The 26,491-nt window shown below is 33.0% G+C and overlaps 2 protein-coding genes and 1 long non-coding RNA gene across 15 annotated transcripts in view; 2 read left to right on the top strand and 1 right to left on the bottom strand.

Annotated features, from left to right (window-relative positions):
* CCHa1 (neuropeptide CCHamide 1) overlaps positions 1-26,491 on the top strand; it is a 260,158-nt gene that overhangs the window by 171,942 nt on the left and 61,725 nt on the right. The window lies entirely within an intron of this gene.
* Positions 7,223-26,491, top strand: part of LOC147909597 (uncharacterized) — a 36,167-nt gene continuing 16,898 nt past the window's right edge. The window contains exons 1-3 of one of the 6 annotated variants that reach the window (XR_015545536.1): positions 7,223-9,025; positions 9,376-10,135; positions 10,252-11,487. Coding sequence is in view for 1 of the 6 variants with exons in the window: in XM_087407453.1 (XP_087263579.1) it covers positions 8,442-9,023 (582 nt within the window). In the remaining 5 variants the exon portion in view is untranslated. Of the gene's footprint in view, positions 9,026-9,375; positions 11,488-26,491 lie in introns of those variants that run through there. The other 5 variants (XR_015545537.1, XR_015545538.1, XR_015545535.1 and 2 more) reach the window with 5 other exon arrangements.
* On the bottom strand, positions 17,437-23,303 carry LOC147909598 (uncharacterized). Of its 2 annotated transcripts, XR_015545543.1 has the most exons (4): positions 20,635-23,295; positions 19,404-20,209; positions 19,199-19,310; positions 17,437-19,123 (listed from the first exon to the last, which is right to left on the bottom strand). It is a non-coding gene; the product is annotated as an uncharacterized LOC147909598 (long non-coding RNA). The 2 variants fall into 2 exon arrangements; XR_015545542.1 differs by having other exon boundaries at positions 19,404-23,303.

Here is a 26,491-nt window from a genome sequence, read left to right as displayed (position 1 = left end):
TTAGATTTGACAAATCTGGTGTCCTCCCAGTTCACATCTCGTAGGGTGATTGGGTGATTCAACTTGATCTTTATGATTGACTACACGATTAAGAAATTATACTGCAAGAGCTGTAGTCTCCTCACAGGAACTTTGATAAATCCTTTGCATGAATGAGTGTACGCGTGCACTCGATAATCATCCGTCTTGCTCCGCCTTCTCATTCTGCTCCGGAGTAAACGATGCTGTTATTTCATGCTCGATCCCCTTTTCTTTCAAATAGCTCTTCATTTTATTATTCACGTATTCTCGGCCTTTGTCAGTTCGAAGTACTTTAATCGGTCGTCCGAAGCGATTATGTACCACAGCTTCAAATGCTTTAAATTTTTCAAATACATCAGATTTATTCTTCATAAAACAGATTATGCGAAAGTCAATAGCATCATCTTTAAAATTCACATCGCATTGGTACGATTGGTTGATTCCACCTCCACTGGTCCCACAACGTCACTGTGAATGACCTCTTTTGGCTTTGATTTATATCTCTCGGTAATCGCTTTATATTTTTGATGCAACTCTCCCATATGACATGAAAGAATGACTTTCCATCTGTAAGATTGGTGATAACAGATTATATTTAACCATCCTCTCGATAGCACTGACATTTATATGCCCGAGTCTTTTATGCAATGTTTTTAAGTCAATATATTCTGCTGCATTCGCTTCGTAGCAAGATATTGTCTGAAATGCCAGTCGAAACACGTTATTCGACAAACTAACACTTTCTGTCTCTTTGACACCTTTATGCATTAGCTCCGCTTTTTTACCTTCCGTGAGAATTTTTATATCTTTGCTTGTTAATTGTCCCGCAGATAAAAAATTCTTTATTAAAGTTAGCATATGAAATACGTTTTCAATACGCGCTTTTTGATATTTTCCATCTACATACTTTAATATATTAACGTATCCATATCCTTTCACTGGACAAATTTCATTGTTGCCTACTTTTATATATTTAGGTATGCCTTCACGATAATCTTTAATCCGTTCTCGATGAAAAGTGAAAGGTAGCGATGTACAACTGTCAAAGAACCAAGAATCATCTTCCGTTATCTCTTCTTGTTCAAACATGATTAAGAACGCATATGCTGCACCAGAGCCACTCGATGCGCCATCGGAAATACTGCCATTATCATTTTTCGGTTTCTTCTTCGATTTTGTCGGACATTCCCATGCTTAATGCCCCTTCTCATAACATCGATAGCAGTTGGCATTCCTCTTCTTTTCTACCTTCTTTGATTGTCTTTATTTTCACTTCTATTACTTTCCTTCGATTTTGAGCTAACCACTATGGCCGCCATTGCTTGACTCGTTTGTTCTTCCTTGAGTATATGTTTCTCCTCTTGCAACAGCCTTTCAAACAGATTCGAGATGGATTGCGCACTCTCAGGAACATTGCCTCACGAACTCTTAAAAGCATAATATTTAGGCAAAGTCGTCGTAATTTTAGTCATAATCATAATCGTCATCTACTTGCTTTCTGATATCACGCAACCGGAAAACGAGATTTTGCACACGTGCCACATGCTGCGCGATGCTGCAATTGGGCGCCATTGTGTAGCATGGAAATCATCCATTAATGATACTTTATTTGTCGCTGATCGCTGTTCGTGAATCGTCGACAATTTCCTCTACAGTTCATGGGCCGATTCACATACCGTCAGATATTCCCATTTGCACTTCGTCACATGCCATAATTATAAGAAATCATGCCTCTCTCCTTTTCCATGTCGTACACTGGGCATTCTTGTTGTCGTATTCGCATCTGTAACTTCTTCAGGGAGAGTCTTTTTTCCTTCAATGATATCCGTTAGATCATTATAATCAAAAAGAGTCTTCAACTGAAATTTCCACGATTAGAAATTCGTACCATTGAACTTCACAATGTTACGTAACGATATGTTCTTAGTAGCCATTTTCATACAAAGTTATTTTTCCTGAACGAGTTGCCAACGAGATGATTTTCACATCAGAGAACGTAAATTATCTGTAAAATATCACGCACTGGAATCGTCCTGGGCCCATAACCTGTTACGTATTTACTGGTAATCGGCACAATTTCCCGTACAGAATAACACGCGCCATGCGCTAGCGCAACTTAGCGAGAAGTAAGAGACATACACAAAATACATAGACGGGCGCGCGCCAAAACTAACCTTAGCCCTAACATTAATCCTAAACAATAGCGTCCTCGATATACATTATTCCTGTTTTATCATACCGAGAAATCAAGCTCTAGTTTATCTTAACATTTAATCGTCTCCCAGACAGAACACAACGTGTATTAGACGTTCAAATCTAGTTTGTATTTAGTCTGAACGTCCATGGACTTAGTACGAATGTTTTAAGAATATACGTTATTCATCAAAATATGTTCACATTTGGACAGTTTAAAAATGTTCATCTCATGCAAAAATTTTCTAAATCTGCTCGCGACGTGTTGCTTTCGCTGACTTGACAAGTAAAAATTTTTTTAAGATTGCATGAAGAGATTCACTTTTGTTAGTATATACGGACGTCTTTTAAACGTCTCATGATCGTCCCTAGGACATCTGTGCTGTGTTGAAAATTTTCAACGATAAAAAATCTACCCAAATAACAAAGTATGCGATACCCGCACAAAATACCGCTATCGTACTGTTGCTATCCTGCTACGAGGTAGCGATGTACAACGTAATTGTACGGTAGGAGCATAAAAAGTGTACATGATATTACTTGTAGTACAGAGTATCAATACTGTTGTTAAGGTTTCTGCCGTTGAATATCACAACAATGGGATACCATGCGATATGGATATCCGCTACTTGGTTGATGCAATGAATAACACACTCTGTAAGAAAATAAACTGAATATACGAGTATTTGGCTCACATAATCTTGAATTCAGTACGTAAGATACAAAATACATGCGAAAGTAGTTAAGCGATAACGAAGGGAAGCGTGAAACCCCCTGACGTCATGCGAACGTATCAACCTAAACTGTATAGGTCGGTAGTTACAAACAGAAAAAATCGCAACGACTTTACCATCCATAGAATACATAACACTGCCCGCCTTGAAACCTACTGGTTTCAATAAAAATAGATACAAATGTCAAATGCAGTTCGATAAAAATTGGGCAATTATGAACATAAAATGAAACGACGGATATTATCACTAAAGATTGAAAACTAATATAACAAATGTATCTTATAAATATGTTTCGTAAATTTATTTTATAACACCGTTAACAAAGTATATAGTAGTTAACAAAGTATTATATATAGTAATGAATATTAACTTAAGTATTTAAAGGTAAAATAACTAATCTAGTTAGTGGCCGAATAATTGTTCCGTTTTTAATCTGAATTTTAACTGATCTGACCTTATCATCAGAGCTCAAGTCAACAGGCAGTACACGAATCAACAGCCACTGCAGCGGCATTAATCCTGGTTGCTGGACTACGACTAATTGATCTGTCTTAAGGGATTCACCTTTATTTATCACCTTTATCAGTCTTCCATTTTGTATGTCCTTGTAAATTATTGAGGTACTTCACCGCCACCGTTGCAAAAAATGCTGTCGCAATCGCTCTATCAATTGCCATCGGCTTAGTCGATTTATTTTAATATCTTCTAGATCTGAATAAGTATAACTATTTACAGGTTGTCCAATGAGAAAATGTCCAGGCATTAAGGCTTGTATATTGTTAAAATCATCAGACATTGAGCTATATAGGACGTGAATTTAAAATAGGTTCAATTTCGACGACAGTAGACATTTCATCATTGAGTGATGTATTACCGATTATTCTCTTATGATATTTAGCAAATTTAATGGCTGCTTCCCAGTCTGCCAAAATGCGGAGCATTAGGTGGTATCATTCGTCATTGAATTTGCGTTTCTGTGAAAAAATTGTTTAATCTATGCTACTTTTGTTCTTCGGAAAATACCTTATGAATATCGCTAATTTCTCGTGCTGCTCCGACAAAATTCATAGCATTGTGAAAATAAAAAAAAACAAATTACCTTGCCTCTTCGGACCATCTTTTAAGTGCACCCAAAAAGGCGTCTGAAGACAAATCAGCCACTAACTCTATATAGACAGCTCTTAGTAGCAAAACATACGAAAATACAAATGTATGCCTTAATTAATTTAGCATTTCTACGTGTATGTTCTCTTATAAAAAATGGACCATCAAAATCCAAAATCCTGTGTGCGCAAATGGATGTGAAGGAATTACTCGCGAACTAGGAAGATCGCTCATAATAATTTGAGACTTGCCAGGCTTGAGCCTGAAGCACGTTATGCATTTTTTAATGATATTTCGAGCAGTCACCTTAACCGAAATTGGTCAAAATTTATTTCGAATTGCATATATTGTTGCTTGAACTCCTGCATGTAAATTTTTTACGTGTTCGGTGCGTATAATAAGTTTCGTGATTGTATGATTCTTAGGTAAGAGAATTGAATGCTTAGCATTATAATTTAAATCAGCATTTTTTAGTCTGCCACCTATTCTTAATATCCCGTATTGATCCAAAAATGGGTTTAGCGATAAGATTTTGTTTGTATTAGATACAGTTCCGGCATGTGTCAAATCGTGAATCTCTTGGTCAAAACATCGTTGCTGTATATATATTATCTGCACAATACCTGTAGTACATGCTCGCGATTCTGCTCATTTATAGTGCCAACACGCTCAAACGAATTTCTGCAATTATTAATGAATTGGAATATGTATGAAATCACTTGCAGTAACTTGTCAAAACTAGAATATTTGACAATCAACTTCTCTAATACATCTGATTCTTATCGTACAACATGTATAACTTATTAATTTTATTTTTTACATTTTAACTTTTAACTGCTCCGGTAACATTTCCGGATATTGTGGTTGATCAGGCCAATCACTCTCATCTAACGCCAACCATTCTGGGTCGTTCCACCACCAATGTGAATTTATTAATTCCTGAGGCTTCACCTCACGAGAAATTATGTCCGCGGGATTATGTTTAGAAGAGACGTGATGTGATACGATTAGGAACAAACACTGAAAATCTGCGCGAACGCGCTCTAATCCACGACAACGTGATAGTGGAGTCGGTCCAGAGAAATATCTTATGCGGTTGGATATCAAATGACTTTAGCAACTTATCTTGAAGTTGAGTAGTAAAAGAGCTGCACATAGACGCGGTAACGAAATCTCCTTCGCTGGTGCAACTTATGAGTTAGATGCTAAGAGACGCATTTGAAAATGCATTTTGGATATCGCATGTTCGTATGTAACAGCATGCACCATACGCATATTGACTGGTATCTGAAAACCATGAAATTGAATTTCTAACATTTCGAGGGTTACACCAATCATTCGTGGAATACATATCTCCGATAAATTTGACATTTATTCTTTATACTCCAGCCAATGTGAATGCATGTTGGCGGGAACTGAAGCATCCCAATGCAATTGCAATTTCTACAACTATTGAATCATTAACTTGGCTAGAAGAATGACTGGGCTGATTAATCCTAATGGATCAAACAATCGAGATATCTCAAAAAACATATTCCTTTTCGTTATATTTGACTGCATGCCCTTTACATCAAATGTATACCGAAAAGAATCATCATGTGGATTCCATTGTAAATCGAATATATGAGTTTCATAATTTTCATTTATAGAAACACAATCCTGCTTCCTGTTATAAAAAATTCCTTCTAAAAGTTCAATACAGTTGGAGAACCATTTGTCTAGCGTGAAGTAACCCTTCGACCCTGATTTCAATAATTTGATTACGTTTGGCCTTTGCATCGGTCAATGAATGTGCACCTGTTAACAAATCGTCAACATAAACATCGTTGATTATAGCCCATGAACTCTCAAAAAAATCTCTTTGACGCAGTTCTGCCAAATATTTCAAACATCTAATTGCTAAATATGGAACAGAGGCAGAGCCATATGTTACAGTTGTTAACTGATAAGTAGATAGGATCACCAACATTTTCTCGCCATGAAATGGATTGCAACGATGTTTGTGCCAGATCCACGAGTATCTGCCTATACATTTTTACTATGTCAGCAGCAAAAACATATTTGAATAACCGAAATCTTGCTAATAACGCAAATAAGTCTGACTAAACTACTGGACCTTACCATCAAAATCATATCATTTAGAGATACACCAGTATCTGATTTGCAGGATCCATCAAAAACTACTCTTAACTTGGTATTTGTGTCGGTTGCCTTGAACACACAATGGTGTGGTAAATAAAATAACATGGGATAACATTAAAATTTTAGATACAGAACAATCATTGATGAAACGAAGAATTTCAGAAATGATACACATTAAAAACCAAATAAGTGGGATCAATAAACAAAGTGATACTGAAGGTTTGCCTGATGTTTATCTTCCTCTTCTAAAGAAAGATCTCTCTCGCACATAATAAATAATTCTAGAACTTTCTAAACTATTTGACTCATGGATATAAATAGCGGAAAAATATGTGATACGACCAATAACAACACATAGTGTCACGACAAATTTCTATCTGTGAAATAAGTATACTTGTAATTCATCGATTTATTTTGCTGTAAAACAGGTAATGTTTCCTTTATTTTATACTCCGTTCTAAAAGATATTAATAATAAAATAAATTATTGTAAATTAGAATCTGGAAATTCTCGTTCTACACTTTTCACTACATGACTTCTGACGTTCTAATATTATTATATGAAGCAGCGTCGCATTGATGCAAACACGATTTTTACAATTATAACACACGACGGTTGAATTTTATTCCAACTTGATGTAACTTTGCGTCTTAAAAATATTATTAATTTTACTGAAGATGGCCAGATTGTGGCCGAGTTTAATGTTTTTATTGTAATTCATAATGCAAGAATAATTAAATATCACTAACTACATCTTGTGCTGTGGTTCTTTATGCTCTTTCTTTTCATATTTTTAACATTTTATTATTAGAAATAGAATCGTTTACTAATCGCATAGATTGTAATACTCTTGCATGAACGACGTATATTCAATTTTTAATTGTTCATTATGCTTAAAACGTCTTTCTAAATTATGAAATCTTTTTAGAGAGCTATATTTTTGGATTCATCGAGCTATTGAGCGTGTGCGGTCTTGATTGGCAATGTAACAATAAATATACGCTGTTTTGTTTAATAGTTCGCAAAAAATGTTCCTCGCACTCACTCGCATGGTCACTCGGTGACCAAACGTTTTGACTTGAAATATTGTGATCAAAATCTCAATCAATTTCGTTATTAACAATTTCGTTCAAGATCACTATTTGACGTATCAGGGATTATTGAACAACTATTTATCAAGGCCCTGGCACCACCTTTCAAGTATGTGTTATTGATGGAGCCTGCCAATATCCAACCAAAATTTATTTTTTGTTGGATTATTGACAGATGATTTTATTTGACCGATGCACAAAATCCGCCAAAATATATCAGCTCCGAGCAACAATTAAACCGCTGAAGGTACATTAAACTGAGGATCGACAAGTCTAATGTTTTTTAGTATATTCATAGCTTGTTTGTTTAAATGCATCATAGGAACTGAATCAGTAATTTTTTCGTTACTATACATTCAACAGTTAATTAGAAATTGTTTATGTGAGACTGAATTTTAATAGTGACTATGTCCTTTGCATTATTCATCATTTGGTTTATTCCAACTATAGATATGTTTTGCTACCTAATTTTTAAACTTAACTAAGATAGAAATTCACGTGTAATCAAATTTGCTTAAGAACCGTTGTCCAATAATGCTGTGCAAGAAGTCTTATTTCCTGCTGAGTCAAATGCATTAACCACTGCAGTCGATAGTATAACATAATTTGCTTAATGTTGCTCACGTTATGAGTAATCATAGTTTGTGAAGTGGCAATTTCAGAAGAACTGACTTGTTGTTGAACATCTGTCGCATTCTTTGAACTGTTCTTATCTAAATGCAAAAGCGTGTTGTGCTTCAAACTACAAGTCTTGCATGTGCATTGCGCAGCCGTATAACTCTTAGATTGGAGATAATTTATACATAAATTGCACTTTTTCATCTCCTCTATTCTGCGGGATATAGGTAATTTTAAGAAAGATTGAAAAAATAAATGAAATGATTCTTATCACAAAAATTACATTTTGAAGTTACTGATGCAGCACAACTTATAGTTAATTTGCGAGCAAATGATTGACCTTATTATTCGATGTAGATGCACTCTCTTTATTAATAATTGACTCAAGCGTGCTTAAGAATGCCTATAGGTATCACGTAATTTAAAGAAACGCACAAAAGGCTTGGGAGGAAAAGGGAAATTGACAGGCAAACTGATCGACGAACTGTCAATATATTTCGGGTTAGCTATTCGTAGAAATTGCGAATCAGTCGAAAAAATGAAGACAGCTATATGGGCTACATTACTTCACAAAATATCTACGGATAACCAACGCGACGATTGCCCGACTGGAGAAAATTCATGGTGCTCGTGGCAAAGGGCGAAATCTTCTAACACTTTGGTTACCTATACGCACAAATCACTAATGTCTGATATAGTTTATGAAGCAATTAAGCCAGTTTACGAACAACTCACTACGGATGATCTTCTCACTCGTTGCATCGGGGGTTTCACTCAAAACAGCAATGAGAGCTTCAACTCGACAGTGTGGGCGATGGCTCCGAAAACTATGAATTCCGGCAAAATAATCATCGACATTGCTACGAACATCGCTTCGCGTGTTTTTAATGACGGATTAATATCAATTTTACATATAATCCAGGTCATGAGCATGAAAATTGGCCCAAAAAGTCACGAACTATGCATGGACTTGGATGAGAAACGCATACAGAAAGCGGAACGATCTTTGAGTGAGGGCGCAAAACAGGCCCGCATCGATCTGAAAACAATTCGAAAGGCCAAACAAGAGCAGGAGATAGATGAAGAAGGCCAATTGTATGGCGCAGGCATCGCAGATTAGAGGTATATAAAAATATTATATGATTTTACAGTACTTAAAACTTTAAACGCGTTTTTCTCGAAAAACACTTTTTTTAAACTGGGCGGACACATAACTCGAATAAATCTTTACCGATCGGTTTCAAATTTTGACAATATATTCAGAATACCTTTCTCTATGGAAGTGCGTAGGGTTTTTTTTTATATTACATGGTTTTTTTTATCAACAATTTTATGGCGTTTTTTTTGTTAAATTTGCAAGTTTTCCTTAAAACGTGCACCATTTTGCGAAAAATTAATATATCGAAAAAATCCTACGTACTTCCATAGCTATTGATATATAGAACCTAAAAAACTGTCATTTTTTGTTCCAGGTCAAAAATTAAGGACTCTAGATGTCCGCCCATGGTCCCTCCTTCAAAAATAGGCGCCATCCGACAAGTGCGGCACAGCCGCCATTTTTGTACCAAAAATGTATGAAAAAATTCTTATTTGTACTTCATTCATAATATTATAATGCTTATTTTACAAATTTTTGATTGATCATTTCATTGAGCCAAAAAAAATTCCCGAAAATATACTTACTTTTTCGTGCTCTACTGTGGTTTCCACCCTTAAGGTTTCTGCTGTTGAATATCACGACAATGGGATACCAAGATATAGATATCCGCTACTTGGTTGGTGCAATGAATAACACATTCCGTAAGAAAATAAATTGAATACATTTGGCTCACATAATCTTGAGCTCAGTACGCAAGATACAAAATACGTGCGGAAGCAGTTAAGCGATAACGAAGGGGAGCGCGAAGCCCTCTGGCGCCATGCGAACGTACCAACCTAAACTGTATAGGTCGGCAGTTATAGACAGAAAAAAATCGACTTTACTATCCATAGGATACATAACAACTGTATTGCATATTATTTACGTACGTGGCGCCATGCGAACGTACCAACCTGTATAGGTCGGCAGTTACAGACAGAAAAAAATCGACTTTACTATCCATAGAATACATAACAACTGTATTGCATATTATTTACGTACATCATGGTACATTACGCATATCGTATTAATACAGCGTACTATTATCGACAGGAGAGAGACTGTGGAGATCTCTAGTCGAAGACGATATATTGGTATTGTGAAAGTACAGCATATGATTTCCTAACCTAAAAAGTCATTATAACATTAAGATTAAATATTAGATAGTAACTGACTGGATGTTCAGTTGAATTGCATAAATTTCTATCAGGACCATATTGAACAGATGTATCATAACATCCATGATTATATTGATGTTCGTGGATCATCCAAGTGTGCAGCGGTTCCCATACGATTTCAGAAATCAAGAATAGTGGATGGCGTATATGTAACTGGATGGGTGATCGTTTCAAAGCACTATGAAATTAATTCTCGAAAAACGTTCAGGGGAAAATATTTCTTTTTTAATCATAATTATATGATGCTGGAATAAGATATTAATCAATAATAATACTCATATAAAAATCATTTTGTCTCGATTGTGGTTTAAAATTTGTTTAATATATTAATTTAGTCCAGTTTTAGTTCATTGCGTTCTAAAAATGGACATTTTTAAGAAGTCCAAAATGATAACACTGTACGAGAGCAAATCAATAAGTACCCGTGTTTCAAGACAGGCGACGTTGCTGATGCAAGTTGGCATTATCATCGTGTACTACCATCTTTCAAACGACGCCATACAAAATTTCAGAGTGATTCATGCAATAGTCTTGATTTGACAACAATTCGTAGTGAGCGTGTTTGATGTTTTCCGATACAATGGAAAAAGAGTAATATCGATCCGTAATTCGTTTCTTATTTTTGGATGGAAAAATGTACGAAGAAATAAAAACGAAGTTAGATGCTGTCTACGGAAACTCTTCACCATTTATGATAACTATCAGATATTGGTTCAACGAATTCAAACGTGGTCATTCGTCTGTTTTTGAGGAGCGCTCAGGCAGTCCAGCAGACGTGGTTACTAAGGAAATCGTTGAAAAAGTTCTCGCTGAGTGATTCTCTGACACGACATGATTCTCGCTGATCGCCAAACGAAAGTGAGTGAAGTAGCAGAGGCCGTAGGCGTACGGAACGGCATTCAATATTTTGCATGATAACTTGGGAATGAAAAAGCTATTGCCCCGATTGATGCCGCGATTGCTCACGATGGACAACAAGCGGATGCGGTTATCAATTTCAAAGCATGATCGAATTGCGCTATAAATTGCTGCCACATCCACCGTACTCTCCGGATTTAGCCCCCTGTGACTTGAAAAAATGGCTCGATGGGAAGAAATTTACGTCGAATGAGGAGGTCATCGCCGAAACAGAGACCTATTTTGCAGAGTTCGACAAATCGTATTTTTCTGAGGGATTAAAAAAATGGCAGAAGCGTTGAGAAAAGTGTATCCTCCTAAAAGAGGATTATGTTAAAAAATAAAAAGATGAAAAAAAAATTTTGTGAAAAGCTTGCGTCTTCATTACTAACGCGGGTACTTATTGATTTGCCCTCGTATGTCTTTAAAATGTTTTTAAAATATTCATAGATCTAATCTGGATGTTTTTAATATGTCCAAAACGTCCGACATATACGTTTTAAATATATTTTTAAAACATTAGTATGCTTTTTGAGCTAATTGATCTATTAATTGATAAAGGTTCGATCCATTTATTAATCAAATAATTTATGGATTCGATCCTTTATGGAAAGGATAAATCGAATCTACACAAATCAAATTAAGCTCTGATTTTCAATCCGCCATATTAGATTCGGCATTTTTAATATTGCCATATTAACTTTAGGTATAAAATTAGCGACTCCAAAAGCCCTTGAATTCTGATTTTCATTTCTCTAGAAGAAAAATATATATTAAAAAAACCAAATCAGAGCCGAAACCAGCTGTTCGGGTGCACATGTCTTTATTCTCCTGTGAAAAATAATAATGAAATAATAAACATTTCAACTCTTCTTTTTAAGTTCTTATCAATATAATATATACCATTTTTATTTCAAAATTGGCATTTGGATAAGAGAGAACGTGCGAGTTTGTCGTATTTCACCACCTTAAATAGATAATTACACCGACTTTAATTACATTCTTGAATAGGTTACTTATATTTAGTGTAAGGTTTTATATTGATAAGGACTTAAAAAGAAAGGTTGAAACGTTTATTATTTTGTATTGTTTTTCACATGAAAATAAAAACATTTATGTGTCCCGAACAGCTGGTTTCGGTTCTAATTGACTTTTATATATATATTTTATTGATTGATTCTTACGAGCTTCTTTTCATAGTTTTGTTTGTAATTATAAGAAAAATTGATACCGCTATTCTAAATATTCAGTTATTTGGCGTTTTGTCTCACTGTGCAAACAAAATGATATTTTATTTTTCTTATTTGGATGTGAAGTTTAGTTGTGTCAAGAATCGACAACGAGGATACATAAAAATATCAATTTACGGATAAATAAATTGTACTGAACATATTAAACCTATGTATTTTTTAAATACTATTTAACTTATTTCATGGTCTTTCAACATTTATTAACACAAAATTATCAATAAAAAACTTTATATTAAGATATTATTTAAAAATACATTAGTTAATCTATTATACTACTTAACACAGATTTTATGTGATCTTCTAAATTTAAAATGCCATACAATGATATTAATTGCTAAACATGTAAAAATCAGTTCTTAAATATTCTGAACTATCTACAAAACGATTAATAATGCCTTTTCTTTAAATTCTGTATTTGATTTTTGGCCAAGATTTTGGGTCGTCTGGCTCACTGTGGTTTAATAGAATGTATGTACTTTGAACTTGACATGCTCAATTTTGCTCTTTGTTTTTATTTTTTTCAAAGAAAATTTACGTTCGAGTACGATTACTAGGCGTGCGCCTAAAAGTGCTTACTAAAATGAGATAGTGATAAGCGGCTACCGCGTAGTCTATTCAATATAAACAAAGCAACAGTTCTTTGCGTGCCTAGTAATCATGCATAAATGCAAACCTTAAATGTAAACGCTCTACTTATATGTATAGACGATACATAATATAATTTCAAATACTATTAAAAGATTTTATTTCAGATCTATATTCAGGTTTTAATGATTCACTGATATTATTAAACTTATAATTCTCGTGTCCTGTATAATTGTTATTTTCAAATGTCTTATTTATTATAAGTTTACATACTCTCGTTAAAAAGTACCAAAATTTATTAAACAAGAAATCCTTGAGTTGATCCCGAAAAAAGAAAGTATTGAATCGACTGTCGATTACATTGTTCAGAAATTAAATATTCTAATTTCTAATGTGGAGCGCGAATCACTATTGAAGCTAAGAAAAGTAATTTCGTGTCTTTATTTGAGACGTAAAACTACAAGCTGCAACCAGAATAAGCTAGATTTGAATAAGATAGCTGCATGGCTTAATTATGATTTCGAAATCCCTCATTTAAGCTGTGATAAAGAAAGAAGCAGTTCAAGTTCAGGTCGACCTTCTCATTTGAAGATAAATCTTTGCGGTCAAAATGAATACGTATAGCTGCTATATATAATTAGTAATCAACACACTCAAAAATTGGTGATGACTTCTTTTTATACAGCAAATAAGTCAAAAGACAAGGATCTGAAAGTTCTTGATGAACTGGTAAATAATTCAGAAGCACCTAAAAAATAGTTGGAGTTAACATTTTAAAAGGAAAGTCTCCCTTAGAGGCTCTAGTATTTTTGTTAGATCACAGTTTAACAAAATCGACATATAGCCATCTATACTTAGAACAAAAAATGTGTGGCGCAGATACATGGTCTTCGTATAATGAAATCCGTAAAGCAAAATTACAGCTTAGACCTCCAAAAAAATCGATTATTTTGTAGCTTAAGTTCCTCTTCAAGCTCTTTTAAATCATACTGCTAAAAGAATAGTTAAGATGCAAGAAGAAGTATTTCTTGAATTATAAAAGTAATAAGGCTCAATAAATTTAAATAAATAAAAAAAATAAAGGGCTACGAGTCTAAAACAATCAACACAAATTAATAATCTGCATTAAACGGTTAAAAAATGAAATAAAAAATGTCATGAAATTAAAAAACGTAAAATATAATTTGACAGTCAGTAAGTGAACAAAAAACAAACGTTTCGATCCCTGTTGGATCATTTTCAATCTGACGACAAGATAAAAATGGATATAACATAGATAAAATATATAGAAATTAAATAAAATTCATACGGACGCAATCAACTATAAAACTCGCTCCAAATTGAGAGAAATCCAAACAAACGATTGTAGTTGACACCAATGTGTTTCTCCGAACTCTGCGTGTGCAAAAAGATGAACATGTTTTTGTTAGCAAGTACAAATTGTAATAATAAATTAACGAACGGAATAAATAAAAATAATAAGAAAAGTACAATCGAGTCGCAAATAATAAAAAGAAAGGTACAAAACAAATCGCAATTAATAAAATTAAATTAATAGAAAGAGGCGAAAATTATTTTTGATATTATAAGACATGTACAAAAGAATTATTAATGTTGATAAAGAATGAGTAAAGTACCGTCATTTATTGTATATGTATAATGAGTTTAGAACAAATAAATTAAGAATAAATACCTTAGTATGTGTGTCAAAATGGTGTATTATCGATTAGACAATGCGATGGGAATCAAAATTGATCATCTCTCTAGGAAGCTAAGAGATAAAATGAAATATGACATATAAAGACAGGAAGGTTGAAAACTAAAAAAGGAAGGGGGACATAATAAGGAGAAAATAAAATAGAGGGAAGAGAAAGTAAGGAGAGAAAAGATGGATAAGGAAGGAAAACAATTAAGAAGGAGAAAGAGATTGGATGATCTGTGAGTAGGTTTCAGGTAAAGATTCGGTATCATTTTGTCTATTAAGACCCTGTTTCTGTCTTTTAATATGAATAATTTCAGACACCAATCTCTTATTATAAAAAGATTCGCAGTCTAGAATTTTCACATCGTTCCATTTGAAATTATGATCAAATATTGATATTTCTTGCTATGAATGCAATATACTGAACTCTAACATGCTCTTGGGATTTTGATGGCAGTATAGGCCGTTCCGCTTAGCAGCAATACGTTCAATAATGAAGCTAAAGATGAAAACGACAATGAGAACATCTTCACGACTATTCACTCATCCCTTTACGCTTAAACTCTGAACATAAAGTTATATTATATTAGGTGTTGGAATTAATTCGTAGCGTTTTACAAGTGATGGGAAGTACTTTCATTAATGTATTTTTTAATGCTCATGTGAAATAAATAACATTCTTTCATTAAAAAACGCTACGAATTAATTCCAACACCTAATAAAATAACAGAAGTTCTCAATAACCTAACCTCGATTTTGTCGTCAAATTTAGTTGTGGTCAAATATAATGGAATCTAAACACGTTATCTTGCAGCAAAAACAGGTGATTGAAAATGAAATAGATAAACCTCTTGTAATTTTTTCCGGTTCTTATCATATATTACTATAAAGTTTTCTTTACACCTTTAACTGATGGCAAAGTATTAAACGTAATTACAATACGCAATGCAATCATGTTCTATTTATCATGCGACGCCCAAAAATTTCAATGATCTGTCTAATAAGAATTATGGAAATTTTACCTCAAATTTGAAATCTTTAAGTTATGGTATCTTTTCCCTTCACGCATGGATTAGATTTCTAGATTGTTGTTTGCATATTTCCTAGAGATTCACTATAAAAACTAGCAAATTACAGGTAATGAAAATAAAAAACTAATGGCTGATCGCAAAAACTATATTCAAAATATTATCTGGCAAAAATTTGGATTGCGAGTCGATAAGTCAAAAGCAGGAGGTAGTGACAACAATACGAATGGAAATAAGTAAATGTTTCAGTGGCCGGACATATCTCAATTTCCGACTATTCATTAAAGAAACAGTTATTATGAATTATAAACACATAACATTTTATTTATATACACATTTTATTTATAAACACATAAAATGAACATTTTTAATAAATCATTGATATATTAGTTTTTATAAGTCAAAAATTTAGAGTCGTTGTGCAATATTTTATTGAATAAATCTAATTAACAATTAACTGAAGTATGTTATACGGAATAATTGACTCTATCCTTAATTGTTTTATTAAGAACGTATGAGATTTTTGTAGCGCTAATAAAGATCTTCTTAACTTTTTTTTGAAGATAATGTCTTGAATAATCTTGATTTTTCAATATAAAAATTATCTTTTGAATATATTCTACATCATTTTTTTTGTTTAAATCAGTTTTATATATAAATATTTTAATGTCCGGTTACTGATACCAGCTAACTGAGGGCTGTCCTTATGTACTTGTAAATAATATTCATTCAAGATATTTTAACATGTTAGTAACTTAATTGTAAGTAATCTATAATTCTTATTTGTTGACAATTTAATAAATTATTAATATTTATGAGTACTATTTTACGTTTATAGTATTATTGTGTTGTAATTAGAAATTATCTTTATAAATTATCGTACCTAAATATTATTCTTTTTTTTTTATAATGTTTAAAAATAACTAATTGAAATTAGTCAAAAATTGATTCTGTATAATTTGTAGATTATTAAATATGCCAAAAGAAAAAAGAAAGGAGTATTCACAAGAAAATATTAGCAAAGCATTAGACAAAATACATAAATAGAGGAGTTTCAATAAGAAAAATAATGTTTCATGTTTCTAAAACTACGTTATACGAAAAATATTTCTCCAGTAGAGGCGACTATGGGACCATCAACAGTACAAATGAAGAACGTGAACTTGTTGACTGATTTACATTAGTAAATCATTAGATGATTTACATTAGTAAAAAAATCAGTAATGTAGCAAAAAACTAATTTAAATTAAATAATAAAATTCATATAACAATTACAATTGACAAAAACAAACGTTTTGATTCTGATCGAGTTATTTTTAATGTTGTCGTAATTATATATTTTAAACATTATAAACCAAAAATATACATGATATTACTTAAAACTTATTATAATTTTTAATCCCGTATGCTTCATTTCGTATAATACTCTGCGAGTCATTTTTATCGAAAATTAAAGTAGTCATAAAACAATATTCTTGTCAGTAATATCAGTAAATATGTTGAGAGTCCATTAATAAAAAGAGAGAAAAAACGCAGATAGATGGTAATCCATATCGTGGTACAATATATTGGTATTTTAATTGAAGCAAATTTGCAAAAATAACGAATATCTAACTTCCATGATGTCAGATAACGCAATGTCGAGAAGGAAGACATTTATCGAGAATGGAAAAACGGAGAGAAAAAGAAAAGAAGATATTAGAAGAGAAAAAGAGAATATATAATGTTAGAATACAATTCAAACAAAGATTCTGTGTTATTTTGTCTGTTTATTCCATGTTTCTGTTTTTTAATATGGACCATTTCAGATATTAACCTTTTATTATATGAAGACTCTATATCTAATATAAAGTCTCTATATCTATATCTAATATGTCCACTTTATCCTATTTAAAGTTGTGATTTTCCTCAATACGGTGGTTGGAAATCACTGAGGGAGATTTTGAACTTATATTAATATTTGAAACATATTCATGCAGTCTAGTCTTTAACTGTCTTTTTGTCTGACGAACATAACTAACATTACAATCCTCACAAGATATTCTGTAGACTACATTTTGATTATGAAAATGTTCCAACTCATCCTTTTCTCTCTTTATGAAATTTTTTAATGTGTTAGGAATGATAAAAAGCCAATTTACAATTAAACTTATTAACGATAGGTGTGAATCTTTCAAATATTATATTGACATATGGAAAAAATCTTTCTGTGTCATCATTGTTATTATTTAAACTATTAATATTGTTAATATGATATTTAATTCTATTATGAATAGTAATCGAGAAAATAAAATGTAGAGGATATTCATTCTGTAAAAAAGTATTAATAGCGTCAAACAAATTGTTTTGTTGGAACTTCGGATGACACAAACGAAAAATCTTATCCACAACTCCATAAATTACACTTCTTTTATGACAAAGTGGATGGTGTGAATAGAAATTAAGGAATATGCCGGAAAAGGTTGCTTTACAGTATACATCGAAAATAAGAATCAGTTCTTCAATAATCAATCTGGTATTCAAAAAAACTCTTCAGTTTTCATTCAATTCCATTATTCATTGTAGTATGTTATGGAGACTCGCTGGAGGTTTACAAATCTGCAAATTGTTGTTAAATATAAAAACCGAATCTGTGAACATTAAGGTTCCGTGTTGTCTTTTCTCTACTAGCAATAAACCTGTTCAAATAATATAATCTCAGCTCATAATTATTGATGTTTAATCTCAACTCCATAGCGAAAAAGGGTTGTCGTAAATCCAACGATGATCGTGCTAGAATAGCTTGCGAAAATAAGATAGAAGTTCTCCTCAGATCTTAATGCGTTTCGCGCCCGGCATGGGGCGTTATTCGATTCCCGTTTTTTTTTTCGATTCAGAGCGCCCTAGCAAGGCCGTGCTCAGAATCTATCCCAGCCTTAATCGCGCACTTCGCGACCAACAACTGGGTATCGAATGCATCCTCTCCCTTACCGCGCGCTTCTCTCGGCTGCGCTTAGCACCCTCCAATAGGGTCCCTGCCGCCTCCACTTGAAGAGCCGCGTGTCGCTCGTTTATTACACCATCTCTTTTTTACCCCATACCTCCCTCGCGTAGGGTAGTAGATCACTAGCTATCAATTACTCCTTTTTTTCCTCTTCTTCTTAAAGCATATATAGATGGGCAGGTCTAGATATGAAGGGTGGCAACGCCAACTCAGGAGATTGATAAAGGCATACCATGCCCACGGGGAATTCGACCCGGTGATTTTTGGGTTCCCGGAAACCAAGTTCCCTGCGGAGCCCACCGCAAAGTTTTCCGCTCCTGCGCTTAAGGGATTTCCCGATCCCGGTTATCACCTGCGTGCCGCTCCCGGTCCAGGGACTCCCCCCTCCTGACACATTTGCCCACGCGGATCCTCACGCGGCTCCGCCTCGGGAAGAGCCCTGCCGCGAGTCACTTTGGCCTGCAGTGTAAAAATAAAAATAGTGAAATAAGAATAGATCATAGTTCGTTATTATTTTCTCTAGTTTCATCTCACCGTTTTTTCCCTCTTTTCCTCTGCTCCTTTCATACGGATTTTACGTGATGACGATCTTCGCAGAAGCTAGAGCGACATCACTGCCAATGTACGGCATTATAATGACTCGCCACTGATAAAATTCCGAAAGGGTCATGGATGCTTAAAACCGATTAGACTCACGCGTAAATTAAATAATTTCGTTAGGAACCAAGATTCCGCTTACCTCGCACTTCGAACCTTCCCCCTCTCTTTTCTTAGTTTATCTCCCCTCCCCCCTTCCTCAGTTATCCAGATGTAACACGTGCATCACACAGGTCACTGTAATATTTGCAGTAGTCAGCGATTCTCCCCAATTGTGCTCCCAGCCATAACTAGCGTGTTATCACGTTACAACTGTGGGAAAGAGCGAAGCGGAAGATGACGTCGTACAAAAAAATTGCATAGGAGTGCTTTCAGGATCGATATCGCACGATATTCTCCTGCTATACTAGAGTCCGTTACTATTTTAGAACTCTAGTATTCTGCTTCGGAAGTAATCCGTCACGACGGCGGGTAGGTATTCAGATACCTTATGATACGCCATGATTACCGGCTCCAGGAGAAGATGTTGAATGCGTTCACGATATCGAGTAACACTGCTATCGCCACCCTCTTCTCCGCCACCACGGATCTGCCGGATGGTTGATTTGCCCTCCCGGAATTCATATTGTCCGTGCGATAGATCCGGGCTTTTCTGGTGCAAATGCCGGATAAGGCGTTCTACTATGACACGCTCGAAGAGCTTGCCCGCTTCGTCCAACAGGCATATCGGCCTGTAAGCCGATAAAGTCCCCGTCGGCCAGTAAAAGGGTAGGGTCCTCTTTTCGTAAAAAGATCAGCATCACTCTTTTCCATTGCAGGGAGAGTGCCCTTGTGCAGCTATTAATCAGTTGTCCTTAGAATGGAGCCCACCTTATCGAAGGCCAAGTCTCACGCTCCGGGTATACCAGACCGGGCGTGGGATCCTTGTTCTGCACCCAGCCATCAAGCCTAGCGTATATTAATAATAATACATGGTATATTAAAAATTAAAAAATAATAGTGAGATCGACATCAACTCGATTATCTGAAAAATCAAATTTTTGGTTGTTCCTTTCTATCAAAATTAAAAAAATAGTCTATATAGTATTTTATAACTTTTTTTTAAATAATAGAAACATATTTTTTATATGTAATAAAAAATCTCCTTAAATGAAAACAATTTTTTTATGTAATAAAGCGATTACGATTATATCTTAACGAAAAAAATAATTTCTTTTTTATTATTACTTTTTATTTTTCCAATTCAATTTATTTATTTACTGTTTTACATATCTATATTCTGTTTTATTAATTATAATTAATTATTGAAAAACGCATTACATCGCTGGCAAAATTTGACTTATGTCCCTAGAATGGTAATCTAATATACTTACGCTGAATTAATCACACGCTTGTGTCATGAATCATTGCTAACATTGCTTATACGTCCTACTGTAATCATACTTAATTTCATATTTCTGTTGACAGTTTAATATTATTAATATTTGAAGAGATTATATGAAAACGAAATAACGCTGGTATTTATTAACTTAATTAGAAAATAATAATGACAAAGCGACCTCAGCCTCAAGAGATCGTCCGACCGTGACGAGCATGTTTCGTCTCGCTACGATCTGTGTGTTGCATGTTTTATTTTTGAGGATAAGTGTGATCGGCTTTGACTGTGCTATTTGTTTTCTAGTGTTTTCTTTCTCCAATCTATCCCATCCTTATTGTTCTTCCCGTCGAAAAGCGATTGTTCTCAGAAGCGGCACGATATTGATCAGCACTAGGCTGTGATTTGCTAACCTAAATAATCATAAGATTAATATCTCAGGCTCGTAGGACAGAATGACGCTTTTATCTGCTAGATTTCTTCGTTTTGAGACTACGTTAAGTAAGCCTAATTTTATTGATTTTTAGCATAAAATAAGGATTTAACAAGAAAAAAAGGATAACAATTCAATTTAGTCCCTGCCATGTAAAAAATCAATGGAATTAGGCTTTGAGATACTCATCATAAAAGTTTACGATTATTCAGGTTAGAAAATCTGTCACAGCCACGAAATACTGCAGTGCGAACAAGCGCTGTGGTTATATTTTTATGTGAAGCGCGGATCTGGATCTATTATGGGCTTAGACTATTTAATAAGTTTTACTGCCAACCCTAATGAAAAAATGTCTCTGAAAATTTCGCTGCAAATGTCTGACAAGGTTTTCAGGAATTTTTAATCACTTTCAGAGACTTTCTGAAGGAATTTCTGAAGAGATTATTAGCGATTTCTCTGAAAATTATTTCCAAGCGTCTGAAAATTTCAGAATTCCGTTGAAATTCGGGAATTCAATAATGTCTCTAAAGATAGAATCTTCACAATTTTTCATTTTTCACAGACTTTCAGCGAATTTTTTGAAAATCACTTCTAAAAGTCTGAAAGTATCAAAATTTCCCTGAAACTCGGAAATTCAGTGATGTCTCTGCAAATATAATTTTCATAGCGTTTCACTTTTTAGAGTTTCAACAAATTCTGTAAAAATTATTTTCGACTATTTAAAAGTCCTTGAATTTTGTTGAAATTCAGGAATTCAATGATATCTCTGAAGATAGAATTTTAATAGTATCTCATTTTTTAAAAGCTTTTAGAGGATTCCTTTGAAAATTATTTTCAAGAGTCTGAAAGTCCCTGAATTTCACAGGAATTCAATGATGTCTTTGAAACTTAAATAGATAATGAATAACACACTTTCAATAAATAGAAGAAGTGGTGTAACACGTAATGTAGAAAACTCCTAATCAAGAGATCCCAGGTTCGAATCCCACTAGGTAGGTGTGTTTTTAAAAATAATTTTAGATAAAATCATTATACATCCTGTATGAAACAACTTCTGTTAAATAAAAAAATAAAATTTATAAGTTTTAAAATACGAATTTTTTTTTAAGTACCGCATTGAAAATCTTTAAAAATCACACTGCAATATTCTGACAGATATCTAAAATTATATTGAAAAATTCTTTGAAAAGTTCTGCAATTTGTCTGAAAATACGGACATTTTCAAAAAATTTTTCAGACTTTTTCAGAGAAATTTTTGGAAAAATTCAGAAATTTTTTTATCAGGGAATGCATTTCCATATCAGGTTTAAATCAAGCACAAGACTGCCGTTTTTTATGGACCATATCGGATTTTTCAAATAGTTATGGGATAGTAAAGCATTGACAAGGTATTGTGGCGCTAATGAGATTTCTACCAGGGTATCTATCCTCCAGGTTTCAAAGCAATCCATCGTGACCTAAAATCACATTTTTCTCGAAAAATACGCAGAGATATAATTTACTGCTCTACAGGGACTATTTTTTGGTGTCTCAGAATAAAGTGCACGCAAAAATTAATTATAATTCGTAAAATACGTATGTGAGTTTCTCCTTATTAGTCATAATACCCGCCAGTTGATCCGATTATGACAGATATTTAACCTGAAAGAAACCCGTCGCGATCACTTTATGGATAAAGTTATATTTTACATCAATATGTTTCATTCATTTATGTTCTCTCGATTCTTCTGAGATCTTGATACATACTTGATTGTTCTCGTAGACGGTAATGGCCTTCTCTTATTTGACCAAGTTCCACAAACAGGTTCCATAGCCATTTTCACAGGTTCCATTTTCTCACAAGCTGCATAATTTAAAGCGATGTATTCCGCTTCAGTGGACGATAGACTAACAGTTCATTGTTTCCGTGACATATACAGCTTGAATACGTAGCCACTTGTAGATTTGCGATTAGTTGAGAAGAATTTCCTTCCAAAGAATATTTCAGTTCAAGATTGGTTGTTTCGCGGATATAATGTAACGATATAATGTATACGATTAGCATAGAAAATGCTTACTCGTAAAGGTAAAGGCAGATTTTTGAAATCTGCTAAAATAATTTGTTGTTACACACAAATCTGGTCTCGTTGTAAATGTCACATATATCATGCATCTTATCTGTCCTTTGTATGGTTTCCTTAATGTATTGCTTTCACCTAGTCTGAGTTTCACTTTTACATTGGAGTGGATGAGAACTTGCAGCTTGACATTTCAAACTTTGTCATTTAAAACTTTTTCCATATATTACTTCTGTTTGATTTTTATTATTTCTTTTTCGATGTCTCATTCCATTCCGAGAAAATATCTTAAGAGAGAATATCTTAATCTCTCCGAGTTCTGTCATTTCAAACTCCTGCGATAAACTCTTTGCTTTTTATCAAGTGAATCTTTTCCAGATCATTGCTAAGAATGATCACATCATCTATATAGTATAACAGAAGAAATAACTTCATAGATTTCTCGATTCGAGTGTATAAATAGTAGTCACTTTAACATCGCTTAAAACCGAGACCAACAATGAACTAATGAAAACTTTCATTCCACATACTTGGTGATTGCTTCCCACCATACAAAGCTTTATTTAGCTTGCAAACATTACTTCCTTTCTCGAATTCTTCCAGCTGCAACATAAAAATGTCTTCTTCCAGTTGTCTGTTTAAAAAGTTGTCTTGATGTCCATTTAATAGATATATAATTTCTCCTAATTTGCGAAAGTCAACAGCACTCAAAAAATAGTTAGCTTGGCAACTGGCACTCGAAAGATAGTTAACTTGGCAACTGGTGCATATGTCACATTATAATCAAGTTTCTTTGTTTGAGAATAACCTTTTGCTATTAGACGTACCTTATATCTTTCCACATTACCTTCTGAATCAAGCTTGACACAAAAAATCCATTTATTCTGCACAGATTTCCTCTTAAATGTTAAGTCAAAATTCAAGTTGAGTCCTTTTCCAAGTCATTTCAGTTCATCTAACAATAAAGTAGCTTCCTATTATTTTGGCCAGTCTGATGGCCAGTCTTCTTTGCTTCAGCCAATCTTATTGGAATTCCTTGAGCGTATTTTTCAGCATTTAATGCACAGTTCATCTGCTTCTTTCGATTATATTGTATGTATAACAGTCATTATATTGAGTAGGCGGTTTCTTCTCTCGTTTGCTTCGTCTGAGTTTAGATGTGTTGTTTCTTTATTGCTGGAAAATTCACTGCTTCCTTTGGCTTCATCTCAAGAAAAAATTTCATTCGTCCCAGAAGAGAGAGACCAAGCAAATATATCTTAAATATATAACTCATACATAATCTTAAGTTTTTGAATCATAACAGTTCTATCAAAAGTTATGTGATTTTGCGAAGAATGTTCTTAAATGTATCGTAACCCATTTTATCTATAATAGTTACATAACAGTGATATATTTACATAGTGATTTAAATACGAAACGGTGAGAGTGTTGATATATAACAATTATGTATTGAGATGAAATGCATATGTAATGTTTATGCAATGTAAAATTTGTCACTGTAACATCATAAATGAGTGAAATTATTATTTATTTGTTACTTATTGACATTGATTCGATTTCTTTGATTTGAAGAAATTTTTTGATTATTTCTTGTTAGAATTAAAAAAATAGTTTATATAGTTTTGCAATTTTTTTTAAATGAAAGAAATATATTTTTAATGCGTAATAAAAAAATTTTCTTAAATGAAAACTATTTTTTTCTGTAATAAAAAGATTACAGTTATATCTTAACGAAAAAATAATTTTTTGTAGTTATTTTCTTTTATTTTTCTAGTTCAATTTATTATTTACTGTTTTGTATACCTATTATTGTCTTATTAACTATAATTAATTATAGTTAATAAGACAATAATAGGTATACAAAACAGTAAATAATTAATTATTGAAAAACGCATCGCAAGATTTAAATCCACGATCTCTAGAACGGTAGCTTAATAACATTTACGCTGAGCTAATCGCATGCTTGTGATCGAATCATTGCCAACGTTACTTATACTCCCTATTGTTTATATCATTCCTATATTAATTTCGTATTTTGCTGACAATTTAATATTATTAATATTTAAGGAGATTATATGGAAACGAAATAATACGCTGGTATTTATTCACTTATTGTTAGCTAGGAAATGATAATGATCTACCCATGTTAAATTCTTTATATTTTTATATCTATAAAGGAAAAATCGACAATCGAATATATTATCATCTTACTGCATAAAAATATTTAATTGATAGCATAATAGAAGCAAACTATATATAACTTTTGGATACACTTTATTTGCTAGCGATACTGATTATTTTGATTATTTGTTATATTGATGAATGAGAAATAATTTGCAATATTATTAATCATTCGTTTTCTTATCAATTTATCATATTTGTTGTCCCTTGATTTGTTTATATAACAAAATTACTCTCTCAATATGTAAAAAGAAATATAATTATATATAATACTGAAATACTCAAATACTGAAAAAGTGATGTATAATTTATGAAATTATCATCATAGTGATGTAATGTAGGGTAAGTGGAATAAGAAAGAGAGCGTAACTTTCCTTCATTATTTGTTTGTGTAGATAGGTTTATTTTTTTATGTAATATTACTTGAACGCGATTAGGCGTAGGGAGATCGCGATGCGTGCGCGAAATATTCGGGAATGCTCGAACGGATTCGGAGTCCGGCGATGGAAGAGAGGAGAGAAGGGAAGCACAGTAGAAAACAAGCAAGCGAGCGTGTTGTGTACCGCGTGTACGAAATCTTTGTTAACTTAACAGTTAATTTTTGCTGTGTATAATAAACGACTCTCTTTATTCTCAACATCGTGCTTCGTGCAATCAAATCCCTACATTGTTAGAAATATTCTTAAATTTTATTAACTTTTAAATTACACAATTTGAATTTAATTTCATGACATTACATTAAATTTAATGTATTTATGGTATAACTAAAAGTATATTTGTGTACATGTACATAAAATTTAATGTATTTTTCATAAAAATTTATGAAATTTAATGTACATAATAAAATTTTCATAAAATTCATAAAATTTTATTCAAAGTACATTAAATTTCATAAATTTAATGTACATGTTCATTTCATTTAAGTAACTTAATTTTCTTACTGTAATTTAATTTTCAGTTAAATCATTCATTACTTTTAATTTCGTTCATAACCACGAGCTTCATATAAAGGAAGCTCATGTTTACATTTCTAAGTATAGATAAATCAAAACTAAACAGTTATTCTACAATAATTTTCTAGGAAAATATAATTTCGTAATTTTAGTGATATAACTGTTACAGGCTATACATTTCTGTAAATGTAACCAAAACATGTATTATTTACATCTTTTTCCATTATG

This window comes from Acromyrmex echinatior, chromosome 6, assembly GCF_024713525.1.
Source record: "Acromyrmex echinatior isolate Ae372 chromosome 6, ASM2471352v2, whole genome shotgun sequence".
NCBI lineage: Eukaryota > Metazoa > Arthropoda > Insecta > Hymenoptera > Formicidae > Acromyrmex > Acromyrmex echinatior.
The sequence above is the reverse complement of the archived record's forward strand: the minus strand, read 5'-3'. Positions and strand labels throughout refer to the sequence as shown.